We start from the raw sequence: 18303 nt of genomic DNA, 5'->3' as shown, positions 1-18303 counted from the left end.
TACCTGAGAATTATAGCTCTTCCAAAACTACATCTTTTTTTCCCTGCACAACTAGTTTTATTTTTGGCTGGAAGCATCTCACGGCTGGCTGATCCCTGCTGTTGTCTACACGGGACAACCATTTTTAGATAATTATTATTTATTGCACAGCGTGTTGCTTCAATGTTATTTCTGGTTACTATTATTATTGCTGCATCTTTTTGAATTATGTTTTACATGCTGCTGGAAACAGCCTTGAGGTTTACCTGAAAAGGCAGCTTATTAATATTTTCAATATGGCAATCACCCTATCCTGAAGCTGAGTTGAGTAAGCATCCCATTTTTTGCTGCGGTTGCAAGCTGCACACCCCTAAACTTCAAATCGGTCATAGGGATGGTATATAATAAGCAATAAAAATGCAGGCGACAAAAACAGAATCAACGGCCCTGCAGAAGATGCACACTCAAGAGTTATCAAAACTCAATTTATTTCAAATGTTATCATTTTTACAGATTCACATCTCTCCTGCAGAAAAAAATATGACCACTTTTTGCTTCCCTTACTTCCTAAAAACAAAATAAAAACAAAATAAAAATACTCAGGGCACCCAAATATTGCCAATAACTCAGCATTTTTCCAAACACAACCCGTCGTAGGGCTGGCAGGGTCTTCAAAACGTGGTTGAAAGAGACAACAGCAAGAAAGTGGGTAGAAGAGATTGACACACAAAGTTTCTGTCCCAGTAGGATTACTGCACACGATCCATGCATCGGTACAATTCGGCTGTTTTTCCTCCACCGGCTTTACCAAAGCCTACATGTGCCCCGCAGGGCCAAATCTCAGCACAGGGTGTGGACCTCCAGATGTTGTTGGACTCCAACTCCCATCATCCCTGGCTGTTGGCCATACAGGCTGGGACTGATGGGAGTTGGAGTCCAGCACATGGAGCGATACAGGCTTCCTGCGGCTGATGCAGGTAGAAACTAAATATGGGTACCACGATGGAGAGTGAGGGCAACAGCTCCCTTGCAGCCTCCCAGGATTACAGACACAGCTTTAAAAAGGCAGCCGTCTACAGGATATATCCAAAATAATAGAACTGATGGCTCTACCTCAGGAATTCTCAATCGGGGAAAACATTTGAGCCTAGGCACCTTCCTTGAACCGTCACAAAGCCACCCAGATGGGGGAAGCTGCACTCGAAGATTTTGGAGGCAATGGTCCTTTGAAGCTGTGGCAGGCGTGGCTAAACTCTGACCCTGCAGATGTTGGACTACAACTCCCACCATCCCAGACTGTTGGCCATGCCAGCCGGGGCTGATAGGAGTTGAGAATCCAACCACATTGGGAGGACTGCACATTCCCCTGTACACATCCCTGTACTCCGGAGTCACTCCGCAGCGGAGTTCGCAGTTGCCAGAGAACTCTCGACTCTTAAGACATCCATGTGTATAAATAAGGAACTAGGGTCACCCTCAAGAACCATCTCTGCTTCTAACTGCCCGCCTTGCCTCAACCAGGAAGGTGGCAGCAGAAACTTGAAACTACACCTAGATTAAAGAGAAGGCAGTCCTCCCCTTAAAAACAGCCTTCTCCAAACTGGTACCAGCCAGGTGTCCCTAGACTACAACTCCCATCATCCCTGACCACTGTAATCAACACCGGTTTGGGGCTGATGGGAGCTGGAGTCCATAGCTTTCAGAGGGCACCAGGTTTGGTAAGGCTGCCTTCGATGGGTGTACAAGTTAATCCATCTCCCAGGACCATGGAGGGATTGAATGCAAAAATGGAGAAAATGGTAACTTTTGAGGTGAGCCGTTATAAACTGGGGGGCAGTGGCAGGGAAGGCAAGAGTCTAGGAGATGAAGCCCCAGGTTTGATGGCGAAACCAGGACAAGTTGTGCAGATTTCAGAAGCAAGGCAGATCAGATAGCGGCGAGGGAACAAAAGCACCATGTGTTTCCAAAGCCAAATGCTGTCCCTTGTCTTGTTTATTTTTATTTTTATTTTAAATAAGACCTTGTCCTGACTATCAATAGCTTTGAGAGCAGTGAGGGAAGCCATTTTTTATAGATTTAAACAAATACCAACATCTTAAGGGAATTACTTTTATATTGGCTAATTTTCTCCCTAGAGAAATCTCAGAAAGTTTTCCGCAAGAAGCCACCAAGGAGCCAGTCTTCCGAGCCCCGTCCCAAAGACTCAGGAAAGTGCTGCCCCCTGGATGGTTCTCTCCGGGACTGCAGGAACAGTTTGTCAACTCTGCTGCTCCTTGACGAGGAGGACGGTGTGCTGCCCTCCGCCGGTCACCGAGAGAACGCTGCGATTCTCCAGCTGCTGGCCAGACATCTGAATGGGGCTCCAGGCATCCTCTTCGTCCCCAGTGGCAAGCTGGAGGTTAGACCCCATGCCCCAGGCAAATGCTCGGCCTACAGAGGACAGGGAAAGTATGACAGTGAAAAAGAGCCCTAAGCGGTTGTGCCCTAAGCTGGCTGGGCAATGCATGCATATTATTCAGTATGGGGAGATGCGATATTCAGTTTAAGTTTCTAGACCTCATGAGTGCAGACTGTTGAGATCTGAGCAACTTAGAGGCTCAAAGGCTCCATCACCAAGGATCCCAGTCAGGAAGGGCTGCAAGTCTTTAACTGAGATTCCTTTAGCTGGATCTCAGCTTTAGCTGAGATTCCTACAGTGCAAGGGGTTGGACTAGATGACCCCTGGGGTCCCTTCCAACTCTACAATTCTGTGATTCTTCAGCAGAGCACATGCTTTGCCTATAGAATATCCAAGGGACAATCTGTGGCATCTCAACATCCCTGACCAAAGCCTTGGATATCAATACAGAGCTGGATGAACTAATAGCAACTTCCTATGTTCCTATTTTCACGAGTATTTTGCTCTGCATGAATCCATTGTATGGTTTTACGGAGTAGGGGGAGGGGAAAGGTTCCAAATCTTTCCATGCTGACTGCAGAAACCTTTTCAAATTCCTCTCAGAGACGCGAGACCTACAACAAAATGTTGCAGCGCGGTATGCTCCCTGGTTCAGGGTTCGAGACACCTCCATTCCATTCTCTCTTTTCCCTGTTTTCCTTCCCGCACCCAACAGCAACACAACTTTTAGAAGACACCTGAAGGCACCCCTGTATCAGAAAGTTTTTAAATGTTTGACATTTTATTATATTTTTTATATGTGTTGTGGAAGCCATCCAGAGTGGCTGGGGCAAACCTATGCGCAAGAAGCTGGCATAATTAACTTTAGGCCAGATGAAAACCCTGTTTAAACTGTGGCAGTGGCTGTTCTGCCTCAGCCTGGCAGAGGGAACCCAAGGCTTCAAAAGTGTTCTAGGCCAGGCTGCCAGGACCTGTGGGATCCAGCCTAAGCACCCCTCTCTCTGGTCCCACCTCTGCCAAACATCCAGAATGCCCTTTTTGGGGAGCCTGCACAACCTCAGCTCAGCCGGTTGGATACTGGTTGAACCAGAATGAGAAAGTGATGCCAGTGTTGGAGGTTTAAGATCAGCTGAACTGCTACATCCTAAGCTGCTCATCTTGCCAACGGATTCCCGCCCCCTGCCCCCAAGATACAGTCATTTTAATGGGTCTACCCTGAGTAGAACATAGCTGAATGCCCTCCACCTGTATACTCAAGTTACTACCAACTGCTAGCCACTCACTCCACAGCGGCATTCCCCACAGCGCCACAGATTCAGCCCCTGCCAACCCAGCGCACAGCTCAGACTCACCGTCTTCCGTAACCGCAAAGCCAACCCGTTCCCCACAGGCTACCGATGACGCTTTCGGCAGCCCAGAGACAGCCGTGGGGGCCTTCTTGTCCGACGCGCCCTCTCCCAGGCCCAACATGCCATAGTCTGCCCTGCCAAGGCTACACACGGTTCCTGCGGAAGGTGAGAGAAAGAGACATCGCTCTGTTAGGAGAGATTCAGTGAAGAGCCCCACAGGCAGACTTAGGATCAACGAGGGACCGACCATCACCCAGACTGCGTGAGGATGAAGGCTGTTTGGCCCACAGCCCTCTCTGAACGTCTGAAGAACTGTTCAGTGGTATCACTCAGGAGGTAGTGGTCTCTCCTTCCTTGGAGGTTTTTAAGCAGAAGTTGGAAGGCCATCTGTCACGGATGCTCTTAGTTGAGATTCCTACATTGCAGGGGGTTTGACTAGATGTCCCATGGTGTCCTTTCCAACTCTACAGTTCTGCCACTGGAGGCTGCTTAACCTGACAGGGGTGATAAGGCCTGGTTCCCTTTCATACATTCTGTGAATAGTTGCACACAGATCCTCACCTATCTGCGCTGCACCATACGAACAATGTGGAGGGGGCTACCTGGATGTGAATCAACCTGTGGATTGTGCTGCTTAGCTATCATTGTATTGCAACAGGAAAATATCCTTCGCCTTTGCATGCACAGTACTTTCCACTCGACTGTGTTGAGTATGGATGGTTTGAAAGCCTTAAATAAATATATTTCTGACAGGGGGGGGATTACAGCATTAAAAGGGTCCTGTATTGCGAAATCCAACCCCAGTTTCACCAAATCATCTAAAGCAGCCCTGGGGCCATGGCTCAGCGGCAGAGCAACTATTATGCATGCAGAAGCTCCCAGGTTCATGCCCAGGAAGGGCTGGGAGAGACTCGCTTGTCTGAAACCTCCGGAGAGCCACTGCCAGTCAGTGTAGACACTGCTGAGCTAGATGGACCAGCGGTCTCGCTTGGTATAAGGCATTTACGTTCCTTGGTACCGTTGCCTCCGCTCCTTTGAAGTCATGGAGGGGGAGCCTGCAGCCCTCCCGATGTTGTTGGACTACAACCCCCATCATCCCCTGCCAGCATGGCCAGGGATGATGGGTGCTGTAGTCCAACAGCTTCTGGAGGGCCATGATTTCCCCATGCCCGTATTATGTTCCTCTCCTCCAGCCCATCAAAGAGCAGCCACTCACCTTCCGAGTCCAGACACACAGTGTGATGCTGCCCAGCTGAGAACCCAACCCAGGATTTGGTGGAGTTCTTGAACGCCGTCAGAACCTTTGGCGAATAGTAGGTGTCAATTCCTTGAGATCCTGGGAGATAAGCAAAAAACCCCAAGCCAGTTAATAATGTGTAATGTATAGTTTTGGGAGAGAAAGAGGACTTGAAAAATTCAACCTGGCATTTTGGAGTTTTAAATCTCAACGCAGCTCGACATAGTCTTAGCCCCAAGCTTACAGAGGTTGCCGCCAAGTTAGACTAGAATGATCTGAGACTTTTGTCCCCAAGGGCTATAGCAGCATCACATATGGACACATTTGAAGTCTCTCTCTTAGCTGAGGTTGAAGAAGGGCAGACCCGTCTCCAGCCCAGCAGGAAGAGAAAAACCCTTCGAAAATCAATATTGCACCTTGGGCCCAAGTCCATCCACTTTGGAATCGTTTTTAGACCTTTACACGGGATTAAAAAGGGGGGAAAGGATGGGTTTCCAAAAGTGGAAGAAGAATCTAATCAGGGTTCAAGATCTTGTAACTAAGGGATTGGTCACTTCATACTCAGAAGCTAAAAGCAAGTTTCAAGGCAGAAACCCCAGAGCAAAAATCTATTCACTTTTGGTCAAATAGGAAACTGAACTGTAACAACGATTATTCCGTGAAATGGGTCCAACAACCAGGGGGAAAGTCCCACTGAATATCTGGGAAAACCTATGGAAATCTGCACATGAATTATCTTTAAATGTAGACAGAAAACTCTCTTAAAATCTTGAGAGCGGGTTGTAGATCGCTCACGTAAAGATACAAAAAAATCAACAAAATCTATCCAGACACGTTCTGTAAGGGCCAAAAAGGCGGGCGTGTGATCTTTTTTTAATTAAAAAGGGGACAGGCATCCAGGGGAAATAGGTTTGGCAATCCATATCCGCCATTGCACCCAATGTGTTTTGACTATACAAAATTTGGCTTTAAGCGTAATCCACGGAACCTAACCCCCGTGTAAGTTGGGAGTAACCTGTACTCCCGTCTGTAAAAAGAAAAAAGAAAAAGAAGGAGGGGACCACAAAAACCCTTTCCTTTTTTTCAAAGGCTAAGGTGTTTCATGGCGTTACTGTTTTCTCCAGGTTATGAAAGGCAGGGAAGGAGAGAGATAAACCGTACTCACACAGCAAGGGGCATCTTCATTTTCAAAGTGTTTTTTCCCCCTGCTCAGGTGGAGGAAAAGGCAAACCCGTCCCTGACCCCAGCACAGAGAGACATCATTTCCACCAACCACCTGTTTGGCAGGCTGAAGGGAGGAGGGCGCAACTGCAATGGCCTAGGGGGCTGTAGCAAATTTGGGCACAGGAGGAAGGGAAAAGCTTTACAGGGCCTGCAGGATGCTGACCTAGGCAGCGGAGGCCGATCCATTAAGGCACACGGGACAGGGCACCATCGACCTCAACCAGCCCCCAACTGCTTGCTGGTCTCCCAGTTTCTCACCCAAGGGGCACCAGCCATCACCACACCTGCCATTTAGGACACAGATGGTGGGAGATGTTGCTGCATGCTCTTACTCTGCGGTGCAATCCAGGTGCTGGGAGCTGCTCCCTTTTCCCGTGGCAAAAGAGGAACAACCCAAGCCGACCCCACCTTCCCTCCCGCGAACTTGGCACATTTTGGAAGACGCTTGAAAAACAGCTCCACCTCCCACCAAGTCCACTTGGCTCCTTCTGAGCCTGGACTGCCAACTCACCCAGCTGGTAGTAATTGGAGAGGCCAAACCCAATGACATGGCCCTCCTGGGTGATGGCGATGGTGGAGTAAGAACCACAGAAGACGTCCTTGATCTGCCCCTTGGTCTTGCAGCCTCTCTGCTTGATAGCAACAGCTTGTGGGAGCAGCAGCCGTTCTGGAAGAGAAGTGGCGGGGGGAAGAATGCTTATGAGGAATTGGGGGGGGGGTTGAAGGAAGGAAGAAGCCATCCAGCACAAAGATGCCCTGGGTAGCCAAGCCTTCCTTCTGGAATATAATGCAGGCTCCCTTATGGGAAATCTCAAAGGTCTCCTGTCCCTTTAAAGCCATCCCTGTATAGCAGGTGTGGGGAAACTGGGGAGGGAAGAAGACCAAAGCTCTCTACCTTGGCCCCCAAAGACTCTTGCCAAGCCTGTGACAGGAGCATGCTAGCAGTAAATGACACCGAGTAAGTTGGAGTTACCGTATTTTTCCGTGTATAAGATGATGCTTTTTGCTATTAAAAAAATTAGGCAAAAATTGGGTGTCGCCTTATACACGGATAGTGAATGCAGAGGGGGGGGACGTGCGATTAATGGCAGCAGCAAGCAGGAGATTGGCAGCGGCGATTGGGCGGGTGATTGGTGGCTGCGGCAAGTGGGTAGACAATTGGCAGCTGAGGTGAGGTGTGCAATCGGCAGTGGCTGTGGCAAGCAATCGGCAGTGTCAGACTGGCAGGTGAGCAATTGGCGATCTCCCCCACCCCCAAAAAACCTAAACAACTTAATTTATTAATTTTCGGTTAAAAAATAGGGGTTGTCTTATACATGAGGGCGTCTTATACGGTAACTCTTTATTGGCAAAAACAGGAGTGTCAGGCCAAATGAGCACAGCAACTCATCTCCGGCAGGTCTTGCCCACATGAAGCAGTCACTGAGACTGAAGGTCCCCTGCCTTCCCACAGCTGCTTAAGTCCCCTCCTTTCCAGGGTTTTCCCCAAGCAAAGTATTTTGCCTGTGTGAAGCCAACTTCTCCACCCTCTTCACGCCTCTTCTGATTCTAGGAGTCCGGGGGAGGGGAGATTGTCAGACAGGGGGAGATGACTCCTCACCAGCTTTTGGCTGAGAGTTAATGACTGTTACTTCAACACTCTCTCTCACTGCCCTGTGTTTTTCCACATGTTCATGTGCAACTATGATGAACAGATTCAAAATGCAAATGCAATATTATTCAGCAAGCTTGGCACTGTCCTAACTGTTTTGCTTGAGTTCCTAAATATAAGTGTGCAAAACTAGATCACTCTCTAGAGCAGAGGCAGCCAGGCTAGTGCCCTACAGAGGTTGTTGGACTCCAACTTCCATCAGTTCCACCCAGTTTGTCCAATGGATGACAGGAGTTTGGAGTCCAGGAAAATCTGGAGAGCACCATGTTGACAACCCATACTCTAGGGCAGGCATGTCAAACCTGCGGCCCTCCAGATGTTTTGGACTACAATTCCCATCTTCCCCAACCACTGATCCTGCTAGCTAGGGATCATGGGAGTTGTAGGCCAAAACATCTGGAGGGCCGCAGGTTTGACATGCCTGCTCTAGGGCATCAGGAATTTGTTCCAATGCAAATTCTCAAAGGAAAATTTCCTGGGGGTGGGTTGGAGGACAGGGCATTTCCCCAACTCTACTTTTACCCTAAATTGCATTAAAAAATTCCAAACGGGATGGAATCTAGAAAGTTTCCCGATTCTAGATTTTCCAGAAAACCCGTATCACTGGTCACCACCACCCTCAGACCACTCCAAAGCAACAGAATGAATCTAATGCCAATAAACTCACCCAATCCTTTTCTTCCTCCTCTGGCAGTGAAGACTTGGGGGACTCGCCCCAGTTGGCCATTGTCTCCGCAACCGCAGGTGTAAAGTCCTCCCGCCATGGACACTAATGCCAAGTGATGGCTCCCTGAGAAGCGAAAGCAGAGGCATAAAACTATCCCATCTGTGATGAGTTGGTTCTTTAATCCCACACCAAACAATTAGGTTTCCAAAGCATGGTTTTGATTGCTTGAGTGGGAGACTGAAAAATAGCCAGATTGGGACATTCTTCTGCGGTTGCATTAGCTACCTGATATCCCACCTATGGGAAACCGCACAGGAAATTACGTCAAGGAGGAACACAGGAGAACAAGGAAAACGTCCTCTTTACTACCACCCAAAGCTATCAACTTGAGATAACAGCTTCAGTCTCCTATACAGGAGGTTTGGGCTATACAGGAAGTAAAAATTCGACACTGGAAAGTCAACACACCAGTTTGCATAGGGGGAAATGGTTGCTGTGCATCACTTACTGGCCTGGTTCACACACAACACGAAACCAGGGCTTATATAACTATGCCTTAGTGTTATGTGTGAGCCCTGCCCAGAAACAATGATGGTCTGTTTACTGCCAACCAACTTCAATCTGAAGTCATAGTTTGCTGTTGGCTTACAAACCTTGACTTGTTTTACCTATGGCTTTGTATTATGTGCAAACCCAGCACTCATCCTTAACCATGGTTTCTTTGACCACCTCACCCCAGTCTAAACACAATCAACACACCTTAGCTGGTTTGACAGTCAATGGAAAGCAGACAGGAAAATTCTGCCTAAGGCAATTAGGAATTTTTTTAAGGCAAAATAATATTAGAATTGGAGCTGTCAGAGATGCAAAAGGGAAATTGTGTTTTATTGCTCAGGAACAAATTTTTATATTATAGGTGTATGTTCTGCATTATTTTAATAATATTATTGCCTAATACAAGTTTGTCGTGGCCTGTGGCTACAACAATGAACTTATGAACTTGAACCTCACAAGGCAAGAACAGTTGGCAAACAAAAACTTTGGAGCAACAGGTCATGGTTTGTTTGACTGCCTGAAGGACAACTCCCTGTTAAACAAACCATGGTTTAGTAGTGTGATATGCAAACCAGGCCTCTGTGACTCACCTGAAGCAATTTTAACAACTGGCACATCCAACTGCAGCTCCACAGGAACAGCACTGCCACTGGTAGACTCCAACTGCTCTCCGCCCTTCAAAGGAGCCAGTAAACCGATGACTCCATTCTCATCCTGAGTAGAGGCAGATGCAGAAAGAGAAAGGTTTAGCTAGCAATCCAGAACAGAGGGGCTGAATAAACCTTTATTCCGCCAAAGCAAGGTGGGCAACATACCCGGAAAGCTCCCCAGATGAAGACACGCCCGTCGTCTGTCAATGCCGCCGTGTGGCTGTCCCCAGCAGAGACCTGCACCACCTTCTCCTTCAGATCAACAAGTCCCGGCAAAAAGTCTGACCCCTCCTCTGAAGTGTCCCTCCCCAAGGCACCCTCGTCGTTGCAACCAAAAGTGTAAATCTGCAAAACAGGAGAAAATGCAAGAAAGTGACCTGCTGGGTCAGACCAAAGGCAGATCGAGTCCAGGCAAATCTTGATTTCCACAGGGGCAGATGTCTCTGGAAAACCCACATGGAGGACATTAAAGGCCAGCAACTGGTAACTCAGAGCTACCATGACTAGTAGCCATTCTCCATGACTCTGTCGATAGGGAGGGCCATAGCTCAGTGGTAGAGCATCAGACTTGCATGCAGAAGGTCCCAGGTTCAATCCCCGGCATCTCCAGGCAGTCCTGGAAAGCCATTGTCTGTTAGTGTTGACAATACTGAGCAAGAGGAACCAATGGCCTGGCTCAGAATAAGGCAGCTTCCCATCTCTATCCCCATTTTAAAGCAATCGATGGTGCTGGCTGCCAACACAGTTGTAGTCAAAATAGGCTACACTGTGGAAAGGGAAGGCAAGAGGAAATCCAAGGGCCCGTTTCTTCAGATGGAGGGCTGAGACAGTGTGGCAATTGGAGAACAACTTTCAACAGGAAGCAGGGAACCCCGCTGCATCTGCAAAGCAGCTTGAGCCACTGGTCTTCACTGGGGCAGGACTCACAAGTAGGTCGCAGCCATGTCTTCATCACCACTGCCTGTCTCGTTGGCACAGGGGTGGGGAACTTCAGGCCCAGGGACCACATGCGTCACTCCAGGCCTTGGGACTGTTCCCAGGCGGACACTTTCCCTAGGTCTTGCTTCAAGCCCTCCATGAGGCTAGTTTCTACACACACCTCCATCCTGGCAACCAGGAGGCATTTTTCTGAGTTCAAATTCAAGTTACAGCCAGGCAAAACTACTTGGGGTGCAAAGAAGGGACAAAAAAGCGGTGTGGGGAAGGGGCATGGCCTAAAGGGTGTCACAAGGGCCAGACGGAGGCACAGGGGGTCTTTTTTGGCCTCTGGACCTTCCAGTTTGCAAGCACTACTAAAGGAATGCAAATCGTTACGACGCAGGTGGCGAAGGCAGAACAAGACTCACTTGGCCTGTTTCACTGAGGCACACCGTGTGAACCCCTCCCGCTTCAGCCTGGATGATCTTCTCGGGGAGCTGCAGCAGGGCAGGCCTCTTCCGCGCCAACACGTCCGGTCCGAGGCCCAACTGCCCAAGGTCGCCCTGCCCCAAGGTCAGAACCAGTCCAGGCTCTGTCTGGTGCGACTGATGGCTGACTGGAGAGGAACCGTGAGGAGGAGTCAGAAATGGAATACATGAGGCAAGAGAAGAAGCATCACATGACCACACAAATCCATTCAGGAAGCTCTCGGCTCAGGACCCAACCGTTCCAAGACTAGCCAACGTAGCGCGCTCCTGACGTTGGGCTCCAACTCCCATCAAACCCCAGCTAGTATGGGAAATAGCCAGAGATGTTGGGAGCTGCAGTCCAACATCTAGAGGACAACAAACAGCACCCTTAGCAAACCTCATTCCCCAGGATTCCTTCAGGGAACTCAGGACTGCATCATACCACTTCATGGTGTTGACGGGGCCTTAAACAAACATGGCTACTCCACATACTGACGTCAGTTATGGGCTGTTGTGAGCTTTGAAGGCCAAAAGAATTGCATATGACAGCGGTTGCAACCCACAGCAGCCTCCAAGGGTACAAAGTTGGTGAGCGGCAGAGAAGGCTCTCAGCAGATTGGCATGGATAGGCCAAGACAGGGGACTCCCCATTTATACAGGGGTTACATTCCAGGCCCCGTGCGCATACACAAAATTGCACAAAAATGCCAGGCACCCTGGAGAGCACTCCTGGCTTGGGAACAGACCCATACTAGAGTCCGAAAAGGCTCTCTTCAGACTCTGGTGAGGATCTCCTCCCAAACCGGAGGGGCAGAGGGACGTTGTGGGGCTCCTTAGCCTCCCGACGTAACAGCTGACATGCGAGGTAGCGCAGCAACATCAGCCACTTCCCTGTGCATCAGATGAGGAAGCCCTGCTGACCCTCCGGCTCACGCCAAGACCCTCCCCAGAGCCCAAAGAGGATGCTGTCTTCAGGCTCCAGGGAGGGTCTCCAGGAAGGAGAGGTGGTGGTCTCTCCTTCCTCTGAGAATTTTAAACAGGGTTTAGATGGCCATCTGTCACTCCTGCATTGCAGGGGGTTGGACTAGAGGAGCCTGGGGGTCTGTTCCAACTCTATACTTCTATGATTTGCATTGGATCTGATGGTTATAGGCTGTGTGATCCTTGTCATATATTTTGTTGTTTCTATGGCTTGCAAACCACCTTGTGTAAAGCGATTTAGAATGGCAGTGGACAAATTAGATGAAAAATGAAAAACGGAACGCAACCTCACCTTTAGTCCGCTTCACTTTGACAGCGTCATCTTTTTCCAGCACCCGTTTTCTTGGCATGTTTCTTTAGTGCTGTTAGGGAAGGGAGAAGTGGAAGACACCCCCAGTCAAAACATGAAAGGCTGGCATGGTCCAAAACAGAGAGCAGGATTACTTCTTGACTTCTCTTTCACGGGTAATATTTTTAGTACAGTACAGTGCTTCTTATATTTTAACTGGGAAGCTGTGTGTTTCATGGAACACCTGAAGTCATTTTCTGAATTGAAAACAAATACTCCCTTTTTTTAGGTACAGCGATTTTTGTGCTCTGTTTGAATGATCCCTGCCCTTGTGTTTCATAATGCTCCTAGAGCTGTGAATCTCTGGTGGAAACATCTGCATTTCTGTTTCCATAAAGACCGCTCTGTCCATCTACAAATATTCAGCAATATGTTATGTGTCCCAAGAAAGTTTGTAGGAGGCATCTTGAAGTGTATTGAATCCACCCCAAAAATATATTTGGCTACCAGGGGGGCGGGACAGATCACAGAAAGGGAATCTGGGCCTTCCAAATGTTGTTGGACTCCCATCGGCCCCAGTCAGTGTAGCCAATGATAAAGAAGGATGGGAGTTTGAGTCCGGCCACATCTGGGGCCCACAGGCTCTCCATCCCTGCCTATTGTTCTACAGCTGCAGCATGAGGGTAAATAGGATCCTTAAGTAAGAAGAGAAGTGTTGGATGAGACCAGGAAGATGACGCCAGTGCAGAAAGGGAGAACCTGTCCCTCAATAGCGATGAAAATGTTTTGGCCGCCAAACTTTCAGAGCCTAACCAAAGCCAATTCAAAAATCAAAGCCATCCATTGTTCCACATCTCCCCAAGGCCATTTGCCATGGTGCCTGGCCAAAGAAATTTGGAGGGGGGGGGGTTGTCATTAGTATACACACAGTGCCACACTGGCCCCAGGGCCACCTGTTCGATCCTCTCATGGTTTGGCCTGGAAAAGCACAGCATCAGAAAGGATGTGAGGGGTAAATTGCCATTTTTTTAAAAAAAAGGACGCAAGAAGGATCAGAAAACGCTTCGAGGCATCATACATGGTTGACTTTGGGAGGTGCTTAAATGAACACTTTTCCAGCTCCAATGAACAGGGGTAATGTGTGAATAACTGGATTAGGGGAACAAAGGCCAGCTCTGGCAAAGAAGAATTTTACTTGACGTACTTTGCACAATGCAGGAAATTAACTTCACTGATATTAACACCAAGCCCCCTGCCCACCACCAACCCAGATTCTGCACTCAGCGGGTTACGCAACTCATGCTACATTGCACAGCTTTTTCTTCCTCTGCAGGATAAATCACACAAAATGGAATATGCTTGTTTAATTTAACAGTAATGCAATGTTGAAGACTTGTTATTGGCTGCGACAGGAATGTGTTTCGTTCCTCTTTGGCTTCAGCAGTAATGGCAAAACTTATTTTTTCTAAAAAGTGTATAATTCATTGCAATAAATCTAAGTGTCACAGGAAGTCAAGGACACAGATTCCTGGATGCAATTTCTGCAAGAGAGTAGATTTCACGTAATCTGGAAAGGTTATTTTCGCACCATGAAAATAAACTAGATTCATATTTGGCTTTGGTCAAATCTACTTTAGGCAGTTTTATGCCACTTTAATTTCTGTGACTGCCCCCAAAGAACACAGGGAAATGCCGTCTTGTGAAATGGTGAGAATCCACAACATGGGGCAGAAATTTCTCCAGTGCTTTATTTTTCCATGGGAAATTTCCCATTGCATAAGCTCATTAGTACCAATGAATAGATGCCAAATGCAGGCACAATGACTAGGCAAGCTTCCCCGTTTGATGTTTTTAGCTTTGCTTACTAAACACAAGTAAAATAAACATGCTATCACACTAGGGGCATCACAAAAAAATACAATGCAAACTGAAAATGTTCCAATGCCAATTAGGTTAATTTGCACAGAAGGCATTTCCAGAAAACTTTCCAATTCAAATTTTTCCAGGAAACTCATGCCACTGCTGAGAATTCTTTATTTGGGATTCCTAGCGCCTAGTCTCACAAAACTACAATTCCCAGAACACGCTGGGAAGTGGCCAATGACTAATAAATCAGTTTGCATCTGTACAGTATTTTGCATGTGTTTCCCTGGTATGATGCGCCTTCTAAATCCCTTCCCAGTGGAATACCCCATATAAAGAGAATAGCTGGAAGGTTCCATTGAGACAGGACTATACCCTGCTGCCTTTTTGGCCTTTTGGGGTGTAATTTGGTGTGTTTCTACACAAGTGAGGAAGCGTGTACAGTCTTCAGAGAATGGGGAAAAGATCTCAAAAAGCTAGCCCATTCTCCAGGGCGCCCTGATGCTGTTAATCAGCATGGGGAAAGTAATAAATAACAACAACAATAGGAATAGACACAGCTAGTGAGACTAGGTATAAAGACTTTGACTGGAAGCAGCTTTCCAGGGTCTGAAGTTGTATTTTCCATCATTTAGTACTACCTGGTCCTTTTAACTATGAATACCAAGGACTGAATATGGGATCTTTAACATACAAAGCATGCACATTACTACTGAGCTATGATTCTTAACTGACCATAGTAAGACCCTCACGAGATCAAATCAAAGGTCTACATATTCCAACCTCCTGTTCCCCTAAGGGGCCAACCAAATGCCAATGGAAAGCCTATAAGCAGAACGTGAGAACAAAAGCTGGGCACTTACTCATCACAGAATTGTAGAGTTGGAACGGACCCCGAGGGTCATCTAGTCCAACCCCCTGCAATGCAGGAATCTCAGCTAAAACGTCCATGGCAATTGCTATGGAGTGGAAGCTGTCTTCTCCCAGATCTAACTGTCCATCTGCACTAAACATTTAAAGGAGTATCATACCACTTTAAGAATCCTGGGAACTGCAGCCTGTTATGGGTGCTGAGAGGAGCATGCAGAGGACAGCTGGGTAGCTTGTCACTAACTATATATTTTTAAACAACAACAACAACCCTGCAGTAGATGCTCACACAGCAATTAGAATCACAGAAATGCAGAGTCTGAAGGGACCCTGCACAACTGCATTCCACTTCTCTGCCAACGAACACCACACCTGTTCAATAGTTCCACCTGTTGCACAGCTGAGGGCATGAGAGGCTGTCTGGAAACAAAGATGAGCCGTGACTGCAAAATAAACCAGTTGTGCTGAAAGGCAAAAGGCAGCCATAGCTGCCAAGTTATCCCTTTTTTACAGGGATTTTCCCTTATGCTGAATAGGCTTCCTCGCGAGAAAAGGGAAAACTTGGCAGCTATGAAGGCAGCTAAGAAGCCAAGCTCCAGATCAGAAAAGCCACACACACACACAAACACAAAGTTCATTTTTTCTCTCTCTGCAGAAACCAGAGACCCAGATACCTTGCTAATTTCTCTCAGCCACAGGTCCCTGGACTACAAAACAGGGAAATTTATACTGGCCTACCTAACAGGATTGTTTAGAGGATTACACAGAAAGCAGAATTGAAGTGCTTTGAACACCCAAACACCCTTATACACTTTTAAAGAGAGAGACAGAAGAAAAAGTGGTTTATAAACTAGAAAATAAATGTAAAATATTATCATTATGTTGCAACTACTAAAACGTATCTGTGAAGCGTCCTGTTGTTCAAACAATGTTAGGGTGTCTAGATGTTGCCCCATGGTTGCGTTTGTGAGAAGGCTCCCTGGACTTACTTGGTCAAAAAATAAGGAACTGGTATATTTGAGGAGGGAAAATAAGATGCACCTGGGAACTGGGTGAATGCAGTCTGAGTATTATCTATGCTGACTGACACATGACACGTGAAGAAAGAGCCTTCGGGCCAGATTCAACAGTATTCAGTTCCACCACCGGATGCCAGTGCAAGAAATCCAGCTGTCCCGAATCTCCCACCCACGCACCCACCTTCCACCTTTATGGGATGGTCGCTGGCCCCAGTACTACCAGGGAGAAGAACACCTCTGCCCGCTTTCTCCACCCGCGCATCATTTTACGCTCCTCTATCATGTTCTACCCCCGTTCCCCCACCGCCCGCGCCAACTCCCCTTCTATTTCCCTTTCCCGCAACTCTCAAGGAAGCAGCCTAGATTTGAATTTCCCGCGCTGACGCTCCCTTCCTTTCCCGCTGTTGCAAGCCGCCCGAGGAGGAGAGAGCCAGCCGGGCAGAGAGGGAGGGAGGGATTGAAGAGCGCGCGAGGCAGAACCTCCGACTTTCTCCTTCTCCCAGGAAACGTTCTCCCAGGAGCGCGCGCACTCGCCCGCCGGCTTTGGAACGCGAGCCAGCAACTTCGCGTTCCATCCGTAGAACGTTCAGACACCGGCGAGTTCGGCCACCCGCCACGCCGTTCTCAAGCCACGTGGGGACGAGGCCGGTCGGGCCCTTCCATAACTTAAAGCGAGATTCAAAGGGGGCGAAGCCCACAAAACCCGGGCTGATTCTCTTTCTCGCTCCACTGCAACCGACCGTCCTGGGCAACCCCCGTTCCGCCATGGTGCTGCCGCCGGTGGCAAACTCACCTCGTTACTTGCCTTATTTTCGCTTCCCCACTCCCAAGTCCGACAAGTCTCCTGTTCCTCTTCCCCACAAGCACTCCCTCTTGCCTTGCCCCCCCTTCCCTCCCTCCCCTGGCGTCCTTATCCGTTCGAACATGCGCACTGAGGCGCCCCGGCGCAGATACCATTGGCTGGCAAGAAAGGAGGAACAGAGAAAATTTACTCTAGAGCGCCAACTATCGGCAAAGCAGGGAAAGGAAATCCCATCCCCCAACCATTCGAACGAGACTGAGGTTAAATATAAGAGCTAAAGCCCGGACGCCGCTTCAGAAGGTATATCACTGATCATTTGGCTGAAGCCTGAATACGTGTACATATAATGATCTTAATAAAATGGGTTCTTTTTCAGGCCACGAACCTAGTTACACTTAGCTGGGGAAGTGAACACTACAGAGTACCTAGAATTTGGCTGTATAGTTGCAGCCCTGCACACGTTTACTTGGGAATAAGCCCGAATGGACACAGGGGGGACTTGCTGGAGCGTAAATGTGCCTTGGGTTAGGCTGCGTCTTTCAAGGTGGGCCAGAGAACAAAAAAAAAACTCTGATCATTACTGTATCTGATGAAGTGTGCATGCACACGAAAGCTCATACCAAAATAAAAATTTAGTTGGTCTTTAAGGTGCTACTGAAGGAATTTTTTTTTATTTTGTTTCGACTCAGACCAACACGGCTTTTATTGGTAGTATTTTTACCACAAAAAAAATAGTATTCCTTTTACTATTATATCCTGCCTATGTTCAAAGAAGCTGAAGGCTCACCCAAGGCACATGGCTCACCCAATTTCCATTTTATCCTCAAAACAACCCTGAGATACCGTAGGTCAGGCATGTCCAACAGGTAGATCGTGATCTACCAGTAGATCACCGGATGTGTTGTAGATCATGGGTAGATCACTGGCTCCCCCAAAGAAGCTTAACAACTTTCAACTTTTACCTGAACCCCCCCCCCCAAAACAGGGCTCTCCTCCCTAAAAAAGCTCAACCTGAACCCCCAAAATGGGGGTAGATCACTGTGAGTAGATCGCAGTCTCTTGGGAGTTGGCCACTCCTGCCGTAGGTTACCCCTCACAGAGCTACAATTCCCAAACAACCCTTAAACAAGAGTGCCCAGAATTCTTAGAGGGAAAGGAGGTGCTTCAAATGTGTTCTAAAGGTACAGTATATAGCATGTACACAAGCCTGTAAGTCCAATTATCCCTGAAGAGAAATTTAGCTGGAAAGAACGCAGGTGCCATGGAGGAAGGATTCCCCAACAGGGGTGGGGAATCTGCCATCCTCCAAATTGTGTTGGAATACAACTTTTCTCTTGGCCATGCTGGCTGGGGCTGATGGGAGTCCATCTGCACCCAACAT

General features: G+C 48.0%; 1 protein-coding gene across 3 annotated transcripts; it reads right to left on the bottom strand.

The window, feature by feature from the left end:
* Positions 1-438: 438 nt before the first annotated feature.
* On the bottom strand, positions 439-17077 carry RCC1 (regulator of chromosome condensation 1). 3 transcript variants are annotated; one of them, XM_088672393.1, is made up of 11 exons: positions 16914-17077; positions 14727-14735; positions 12372-12433; positions 11057-11244; positions 9876-10055; positions 9651-9774; positions 8506-8628; positions 6699-6854; positions 4943-5062; positions 3730-3882; positions 439-2409 (listed from the first exon to the last, which is right to left on the bottom strand). In XM_088672393.1, the coding sequence occupies exons 1-11, from the start codon at positions 17075-17077 to the stop codon at positions 2237-2239; spliced, it is 1452 nt and encodes a 483-aa protein (XP_088528519.1). In that variant the 3' UTR covers positions 439-2236. The 3 variants fall into 3 exon arrangements, with proteins under 3 accessions (XP_088528519.1, XP_034976308.3, XP_034976309.3); XM_035120417.3 differs by lacking the exon at positions 14727-14735 and having other exon boundaries at positions 12372-12441; positions 16914-17052; XM_035120418.3 differs by lacking the exon at positions 14727-14735 and having other exon boundaries at positions 12372-12441; positions 16926-17050.
* Between the last annotated feature and the right edge of the window lie 1226 nt (positions 17078-18303).

Source organism: Zootoca vivipara, chromosome 6 (genome assembly GCF_965207765.1).
Source record: "Zootoca vivipara chromosome 6, rZooViv2.hap1.1, whole genome shotgun sequence".
Classification (NCBI taxonomy): domain Eukaryota; kingdom Metazoa; phylum Chordata; class Lepidosauria; order Squamata; family Lacertidae; genus Zootoca; species Zootoca vivipara.
This window is presented reverse-complemented; position numbering and strand designations above follow the sequence as displayed.

Bases quoted from the DNA above. Each gene is read 5' to 3' on its own strand.
- RCC1 (XM_088672393.1), bottom strand. From the start codon at position 17,077: ATGGTATCTGCGCCGGGGCGCCTCAGTGCGCATGTTCGAACGGATAAG. The intron at 6,855-8,505 runs GTGAGTTTATTG...CTTCTCTTCCAG, and splicing joins AGGAGGAAGAAAAGGATTGG to AACGGCTGCTGCTCCCACAA. The intron at 5,063-6,698 runs GTGAGTTGGCAG...CTTATCTCCCAG, and splicing joins CTCCAATTACTACCAGCTGG to GATCTCAAGGAATTGACACC.